The sequence below is a fragment of the Notolepis coatsorum genome (assembly GCF_963971535.1).
Source record: "Notolepis coatsorum genome assembly, chromosome: 2".
In the NCBI taxonomy this organism is placed as follows: Eukaryota; Metazoa; Chordata; class Actinopteri; order Aulopiformes; family Paralepididae; genus Notolepis; species Notolepis coatsorum.
In genome coordinates this window covers 95,741,140-95,750,662 of record NC_140166.1, presented here as the reverse complement: position 1 = coordinate 95,750,662, position 9,523 = coordinate 95,741,140, and the positions used below count along the sequence as shown (strand labels likewise).

Sequence of the window (9,523 nt, the reverse complement as noted above, 5' to 3'; positions counted from 1 at the left end):
CTTTTCCTGCTTCGCCCTACACAAGTCGCAGTGGAGGATGTAGGAGTTGGTGGTCGCCATGTCAACGAAATTCTGGAACTAGGGATGTCCGATATTATCGGCCGACCGATATTATCGGCCGATATCGGCAGTAAAATGTGATATCGGAAAATATCGGTATCGGTAAAAAATAAAAATAAAAACAATAACAATATTGCATCCAGTGAAATGATTAGTTACCTGAAATTATTCCGTTTTTTTGGGGGGGAAACCCTGCATATATTGGTATCGGTTGATATCGGTTGATATCGGTATCGGAAATTAAGAGTTGGACAATATCGGAATATCGGTATCGGTAAAAAAGCCAATATCGAGCATCCCTAGCTGGAACATTGTGCGATACCACCGGGCAGTTCTCCGGTGGACGGTGTAGTACTGCAGCAGCTGATCGGACAAGTCGACTCCGCCCATGTGCCGATTGTACTCTATGACAGGGGTGGGGGCCGAAACCCAGACAAACGACCAGGTCCCATTGGCCGCCTTGACCCTCCTCCTGACCTTCTGACCAGGAGGTGTGATCGCTGGGTGGATGGTGGAGCACACGCGCACCTAGATAGAATAGAATATAAATGAATCATCCCGAGGGAAATTTGGCACTACAAATCGCTCACAGTAGACATTTAGACAGAACAGAGTCACGAATAAGAATAACAAAACAAATTGATACAAATATACGAGTACATACCTCCTTTTTGTCCATCCACTTTATGAAGACCAGGGCGTCTTCTCTGAGCCAACGAAACGTGCCTCTCACAGCCTTGATTGGCAGGTCATTCGCTCTGTGCTGGGGACACCCTATCCTGATCTCCCTGTAGGTGCCGCAGGCTCCCAGCTTCATGGCCAGCAAGTCCAGAAACAGCTTGGAACTGGTATAGAAATTATCCACGTAAATGTGGTACCCAGTCCCAAGCCATGCTGGCTCCATGAGGTCCATGACAGCATCATAAGCGATCCTGTGTGCGCTGGTTCGGACGTGTGCCTTCCCAATGTACACGGTAAAGCTTATGGTGTAGCCGTTTGCGGAGTCGGCCAGAACAAATAGCCTGATCCCCCTTTTGGTCGGCTTGTCTTTCATGTATTGGGTCATGCCCGTTTTCGCCTTCGTGGCCACCATCCTTTCGTCGACTGCCAGGTTCTTTCTAGGGTGGTAGTGAACCTTGCAGGACTCGAGGATGGTATGCATGAGAGGCTTGATACGGGCGAGCTTGTCATGCTGTTTTGTTCCCCTCCTGGCGTTGTTCCTGGCATCCTCCTCCGGGTCACTCAAGTGGAGATTCCACAAGGTGGACTTGAAGTCAAAGTCAAAAGGCAAAGTCATATAAATCATATAAAAAAAGATCTAATCTAATCTAAACACAAAGTAACATGGGACACTATAAACATAAATAACATATGGGACACAATGTACAGGACTATATATTATACCTGAATCTGTCCCGGACCATTACCATCGCAGGCAACGGCACAGAACAAGAGTGTGTCCGTCTCCAGTAGTCCTGGAGAGATGCCAGTTCGACGAGGGAGGTGTACAGAAGCAGGCCGATGAACTTGTACATCTCCTCAGGGCGAATATCCACCCACTTGGTCTTCTGCCCCAGTGCCTGTATATTGTATTGTAACTCAGTTAGTAATTTTTTTGAGGAAAAAGCATTTCATATAAAAGTATTGTGTATTTTTGTATGACAACTAATAAAGAAACTTGAAACTTGCCTGTCTCCTTGCCGCGTTCTTGTTCGTGTTGATACACAGGGTCTTCACAGCATTCCATGGTGAAATAGAGCATGAAGAGGTCCTTCTGTGTGTACCTAGCGTGAGAATCTAGCTGGGGTCCTGGGGGTCTGCGTGGTATGAACCGGAGGGGCTGAGGGGATGGATCAGCATCCATGTCGGTCTTCCAGGGCTGGAGGTCAGTCTGGACTAGAGCAGCCCGCCTGCGTCGTACCTAGGGATGCCCCCCGGACCCCGGTTTTAAACGGGAACCGGTACTATATTAGAAAATACCGGAGTATTTATAAGCTCCGACGTCCTCGGTACTGCTATCGATACTCTAGAGAAATTATTATTATTATTATTATTATTTAAAAGTTGCGAACGATCTCTCCTCTCTCTGTCTCTGCACGAGAAGCGAGTCGCAGCGAGTCATTATTACACACACTCCTCGCGAGTCGCGCTACACATACATACGGGTACTCCTTAATGAAAGCGCTGTCAATAGTATGCAGCTGCAGCACGTCAGACCGCAGCGCTTACAAGCCCCGCACATACAAGCCCCGCACACCTGATGTGCTGCAGCTGGAAGCATCTCAGCGCTGTCTCCGTGCTGACGCGCGCTGCACACAGACACAGACAGCTCTGCATGGACTGAGTCGTGATGGCGGATAGAGCGAAGCGTTCACAAGTGCAACAAAACATTTGCCAGTAAGGGTGGCAATACGAGCAATCTATCAAAACATTTGTTTGCAAAACACTATATTAGTGTGCAGAAATGCGCCGTATTCGACTGCCTTGCGCGCAGTGGTCCATCTGCATCCACGTCCACTGCAGCCGGTAAGCCAAGATACGGAGTTTCCTAGGCTAATAACGAATTATTACAAATAGGCTAATAAACAAAATAATTGTTTAGCTACAAATACTACAATCTAAAAACTTTTTATAGATCGTCAAGCTGAGGTCAGCCACCAATGTGTCCCAGGCCAGTGAGCCCACCACACATCCTCCCTCTACCTCCACCACCCAAAGTCCTTTCTCCCTAGCAGCTAGAGGAAAGATGACAGAGGATAGGGTGAACGAGTGTCACAGGGCTGTGACAAAGTTTGTTGTCAAAGGCCTGCACCCGTTCTCTACAGTGGAGTCCAAGGACTTTAGGTAACAACTAATCATTCAGTGTATATCGTTTTTTTTGTATACATAGTTGTCTAACTTGTCTGTTGTTGTTATAAGTTATTATTGAAGCAGCTATTCCCACCACTCCACACAAATTTACAATAATTCAATCATTTCTAATCTTTACTGTAGGGAGATGACCAATGCTCTCAACTGCAAATATAAAAATCATAAAAAAATTATCAAAAAGAACCGATAAGAGTATCGATAAAGTACCGAACCGTTAAGCAGTATCGATAGGAGTAGTAGTATCGATAAAATCCTAACGATACCCATCCCTAGTCGTACCAGAAGAGAAGCTGAAGCAGCCGCCCGCCTGCGTCTTACTAGAATTAGAAGCAAGAGGAGCAGCACGCCTGCGTCTCACTGCAGCCGGCACGGGCATGGGAGGAAGAGGAGCAGCCTCTGCCTCTTCGTCCGCTACCTGACTGTAGGTGTAGACAATTGAAGTACATTATTTTCAACATTCAAAAAGGAATCTTCACACACAGTAAGGGTAGTAACGTTTTGAACAGTTGATTGTACATATAAAACACTGCACATCTATCACACTACATACAAAGTCTGCGTAATAATAAAAACGCAAAAAACATAATAATCTCACCTGTCTGGGTCAATTGGCGATCGGGAGCGGGCCCTGGCACGCCCTGCCCCCTCGGCACTGGTCGAAGGCAGCTCAGCAGCACCACGCCTGCGACGTCTTACTGCAGCCGGCACGGGCATGGGAGGAAGAGGAGCAGGAAGAGGAGCAGCAGCACCACGTCTGCGTCTTCCTGCAGCCGGAGCAGGCATGGGAGGAAGAGGAGCAGGAAGAGGAGCAGCAGCACCACGTCTGCGTCTTCCTGCAGCCGGAGCAGGCATGGGAGGAAGAGGAGCAGCCTCTGCCTCTTCGTCCACTACCTCACTGTAGGTGTAGACAATTGAAGTACATTATTTTCAACATTCAAAAAGGAATCTTCACACACAGTAAGGGTAGTGACATTTTGAACAGTTACACTACACTCAAAAGCAGGCTGCTTGCTCATCATATCTGCACATAAATGGCACACATTGATTGTACATAAAACACTGCTCATCTATCACACTACAACACACACACACTGTATATACACTCAACATTCCATTCTGTATATTCTGTATATATTGCATATTGCTGGTCGTACTAGTAAGGGTAGTGACGTTTTGAACAGTTACAGTACACTCAAAAGCAGGCTGCCTGCTCATATCTGCACATAAATGGCACACATTGATTGCACATAAAACACTGCTCATCTATCACACTACAACACACACACACACACACACACACACACACACACACACACACACACACACACACACACACACACACACACACACACACACACACACACACACACACACACACACACACACACACACACACACACACACACACACACACACACACACACACACTGTATACACTCAACATTCCATTCTGTATATATTGCATATTGCTGGTCGTACTAGTAAGGGTAGTGACGTTTGAACAGTTACAGTACACTCAAAAGCAGGCTACCTGCTCATATCTGCACATAAATGGCACACATTGATTGTACATAAAACACTGCTCATCTATCTACAAAAGCAAGTCTTCTGAATCATCCGATTAATCTGCTTCGAATGTGTCACCAATGATTTCGTCCATTTCTCCCTCTCCAACAAAGTCTTTGTCCCAGAGACTTGCACCACACACACGGCGATTCATATTGGCTAGTAATGGTCAAAAATACTACAAAAAACTAACTAACTAACTCCTAAACGCTGCTGCTTCTAATACTCTCTAAATATACTACAAAAATACTATAAAAAATCCTCCAAAAAACTCAAAAATGCTGTTACTAGGTGCTCTGAAAAAGATTGCTCGTGTTCGATATGAATTATCTGGTGAACGAATTTCCGGTGGTTCTTTCTTCTTCTTCTCCTACTCTCCTTTGTGGCAGTGAACTTCCGCGTCCCTCTGCACTACCGCCCACTGTTTTCCGTTTGAGTATAGCACAAAGAACGGCGGAGATATTGATAAAAATTTAACGCCTGGATAGATTTTACGCATGCATACAAATTTATTTACAAAGTGTATTTACCATCGAATTGAAATGATCCTGGTTCAGTCATTTATTGGTTTATCAAGACAAAATCAAAAGTAGCGTGTAGGTTGAAGGGTTTTCTAGGAAGTAGCGTTAAAAAACCCCGGAAAAGGACTACAATTCCCATACATACGTTGGCAAACAGATGACGTCACATCCTGTACGGCGCCGTGTCGTTCGATCTGGAAGAGTTTTAAGTGGATTTACTGGGCAACAACCTCTTCAAATCACAGAACAGACTTACAAAATGCTTTAAACAAACCTATTGTTACCAAAAAGCATTACAATAACAGCGTTGTGCTCGTATAATATTAATTAATTCCAATTACGTATTCCATGCAATACAATGATAGCTCTTCACACAAAAACACAGAATATAATTCCAATCAGTTACAACAGCACAATCAAATAGGTAAAGTTTTTGGATTAAAGTTACAAATCACAACCCTCTGGATCCTATTGTTCCAAATCTGGCCCTTCCAGAACCAGAACCTCATGGGTTTGTTATTACATTATTAGTTACTGGGCATCTCAAAGTATCTCATATTTGGTACCATATTAAATATCACAACTAGGGCTTTCAAATGATATAAAATATGTGTATGATTATTATGATTATTATTGTGATTATTATTCATATGTACAGACATCTTTTAGAGTTGAAATTGAACTTCAAACAAACAAATGCAAACAAAACCACTTTACTGACATGGTAGTAGAGGGTATGGGATTTAGACAATGTTGTGGGCAATCTAGAACAGTTGACAGATTAGAAATCGAATGTATTGTTCAAAAGTTATGAATGAATGAATCATAAATGTAAATTTTTTAAAATATACTTCCATATATATATATATATATATATATATATATATATATATATATATTTATTTATCTGTAAATGTAACTCATTGGCTGCCACGCTGTTTCCAGGATATGGCTATGCACTGCCACGCATTAAACCAATGGAGTCCGTCACCTTGTTTGCAGGGCTATAACTATATTCTATATTATAGCTATGGATGCAATACTATGGCCCATTTGACATCGAGTATCTATCATTCAATATGTGAAAAATAAATAATGTTTCCATCCATACATTCCAGTTTTATACCGTGGTGAATATAAGTATGGTTTTAGAGCAGTTTAGGGTAATTCCTGGGAGGCTAGTAATAGCCCTGTCACAATCACGGCGAGAGCCTCTCTCTCCCCTCCTGCTTCCACGCCCTTATATGGGCAGTCTCCGACCCCAGCATTCCCACGCTGTCACCTGGCTGCAATCATCAGCACAGCTGAGAGTCATCCGCTCATCACCAACCCTGATATCAACTCTACGGATTCTGTCTCTGGTCGTCGAAGTGTTATCCTATCAACCTAGGTACGAGGACGTACCCACCCTTGCTGCTCTATCTTTGTTTGCCTGCCTTGCTCTAACTCTATCTTTTTATCTACAAAGCAATTATTGGCAAACTTCCACCTTATATTACATCTTTGTTGGTCTGGAGTGCTGTCACCTACCAAACTCGTTCGAATGATCGGCTTGTGCTCAGGGTGCCTCAAGTTCGGTCTGAGCTTGGAAAATCTGCCTTCTCCTACGATGCTCCATACACATGGAATACCCTGCAAAAGACTCTAAAGCTCGGAACATTCCCGTCATTCATGGAGTTTAAAGGCATTGCACTTGACCTATGTACTGAATCATGTAATTGTTTTTAATCCATCATTGTAGTAATTGTAATTCATTGTAATTATTAACTGTTATGATATTTGTGTCCTTTGTTAACTCGTCATCACTGTAAATGAGGGAAACCTCAGTGCTTTCACGAGTATAAATAAAGGTTTGAAATTGAAATTGAAATTGCTCTAACTTCTGTTCTCCCTATGCCCAGGACCATCACTCCCGGCCCGCGCCGTCTCCTGATACGCCGCCCGCTCGGACGTCGCTGGGAATCTCAAGCGAGCACCCCTGCTCGCCCAAAGACGCACATTTCTGTATATACACTGTTGTCCTGTCTGCTTGGTACCCAAGGAATTAAAGCAAACCTAAAACGCTCCATTCTCTCTCTCCCTGTGTGTTCTGCTATTGGGCTCAGCCACCGCTGCCGTAACAAGCCCGCGATGTGTATTATACTAAATCCATTGGCATTTCGTCCCTACACATGCTACAATAAAAAATACAAATGCATATGATCGATATTATGTTCCATCATGAATGCATGAAAGGGGGGGGGGGGGTCATTTCTGATGAATTGATTGTCAATAACGGCATTCGTTAGTACAACAACATACGCTGATCAGGGCGATGGCTATGAAAACAAGGCACAATCAAGCTGAAATTGACGTTAATTTGCTCTTGCCGGTGGGATTCCAAAAATAATATTCCAATTATTTGATTGCCATCTGGTAGATCGTATGTCCATTTGGCCCACGACATAACCCACCACAGCATAATGAATCGGGTGAATTGGGTGAAGCCCTAGGTTCAGGTTAGTAGAAAAGTCCGCCCAGACCAATATAATCGACGCACAGCCCAATACACAGAGTTTCAAAGGTTGTTCAATACCGGCCGCATCCTACCAGGCGGCGGTATTGGACTTTTGTGATCTCAGACACATTCCCTATGATAACACCAGGCTCCCTGGATGGATAATGAATGGAAATATCGAATAAAAGAAATAACGATCAAATAACGAGTATACTCGTTGTTGGCATTCAACGTTTGGCGGACAATAACAAGTTTAATCGTTGTTGGCAGTGAATGAGTTAACTCATTCAGCGCCAGTCACGATGATAGTCGGGTTAACTCGCCATCGCTTGAGCGCCAGACCCGAGTATAGTCAGGTTTTAATCGTTATTTATTTTATTAGCGATATCCATTCATTTTCATCCATCCAGCCTGATGTTATCGTTGGGAATGGGTCTGAGCTCGCAAAATGGCAAATACCGCCGCCTACACCTTCCAGTTGGTATTGCACCCCATTGGGAATGGTCTAGTTTTTTTCTGGGACGATCCAAGCCGTGCGGGCGGGGTTTAAATACTCAGGCGAGATAACCTGCTGAACGTGGCACGGACCTCCGTGCCCAGTACTTCAAATGGCGATGAGATAATTGGATTATTTCTTTTGCATTACATCAGATACAAGGTAAGAACACTACATATAAATTTGATCGTTGATCTGATATGTCTTTCTACCGCGATCGCAGCTTTGTGTGTGTGCGTGGCTGTGTGCCGTTGAGTTTGAGGAGGCTGTGGCGGAGCCCCGTGGTCCAATGCTCTTTTCATGTATGCACGAGGAAGGATAATAATGATAATCTAGCGTTGATTTCAGGAAGATACGATAAACAGGCGAAAAATTACAACGTGTTTAGTGTATTCTACTAAAACGCTATTATCCGTCTTTCTCTGGAATTACTCAGAGGCACCCAAAGTTATACTCATATTCAAAAGGCTATAAATCGGAAATGTACAGATGAAAAAACAAGCCGTTTTGTACATGTTGACTGGATGCAACTAACTGATAATCGACGGGTGTATTAGACCCATAGCTATAATTTAAGATATATTTTAAGGACTTGCAAATATCGCAGTCCCCCCATTGACTTACAGCGGTGGCGCACTAGCGCCATCTCGTGGAATAACCGGTGGCGCTGAATGAGTTAATGATATGCCCCCCAGTCAAGGCTAGATAAATATCCTTCCTATCCCGCCATGCCTATAACCATCAGTTTCAGCGAAGATGGAAGATTTTTTTTTATAAAATCACTCACCCCACGCTACTAAGAAGGAATAACATCCTGATCTCTTTCAATAGAAAAATAGTTTCCCTCGCTTAGCCAATCCAGTTAATGTTGTCCCTTACTCCCTCTCATCTGACCAATACACAATTGCGGTGTCAGCTTTCCATTTTCTTTTTTCAATTGTTGTTCAAATCGTAACTTTATGAAATCATTCCTTTATAAAACCATCCATAGTTTAGCTAACTAGAACGAAGGATATAATGACGTTTAGCTTTGTTTAAAGCCTAATCTAATCTGCTTCCCTTGGTGGGCGTTTTGATGTGCACTGGCGAGGCGGAGGCATTGGTGGAGGTGTTTCCTGTTTCATAATAAAAGGTACAAATTTCATAATAAAAGGGGCCGCTATTGTCATAGGAGAAACGTACATAGTATGTTTTATTTTCCACGTTTGATTAATAGAACTTTGCATGGCCAAATTGAAATGCCTCGCAAGCCTGATGTCTGTTTAAAAAAAGATTTGAAAAACACGACGGGTTGGGCGGCCCTTGCAAGTGGACCAGCCCACCGGGAACATTCCTGAATTGTCCGATGGCCAGTCCGCGCCTGATACTGAGTCTTAGTCTACCCTGGTATAAATAAACGAATTAAACAGATAAATATAATAACAATTATATTTCTGATTGTTTGGGATTGTCCTGTACACCCTTGGTTTCCCCCCTCTATCCCAGCCTATCTACTCTATCTCTCCCTCTCCT

General features: G+C 43.5%; 1 protein-coding gene across 1 annotated transcript in view; it reads right to left on the bottom strand.

Moving 5' to 3' along the window:
• Window positions 1-3,623: 3,623 nt before the first annotated feature.
• The window catches only part of LOC311223468 (Y-box-binding protein 1-like), a gene marked incomplete at its 3' end in the record, with an annotated part of 33,147 nt that continues 27,247 nt past the window's right edge, over window positions 3,624-9,523 (bottom strand). The window contains exon 2 of the mRNA XM_084308254.1: window positions 3,624-3,764. Within this exon, the coding sequence (XP_084164380.1) occupies window positions 3,624-3,764 (141 nt within the window). The remainder of the gene's footprint in view (window positions 3,765-9,523) is intronic.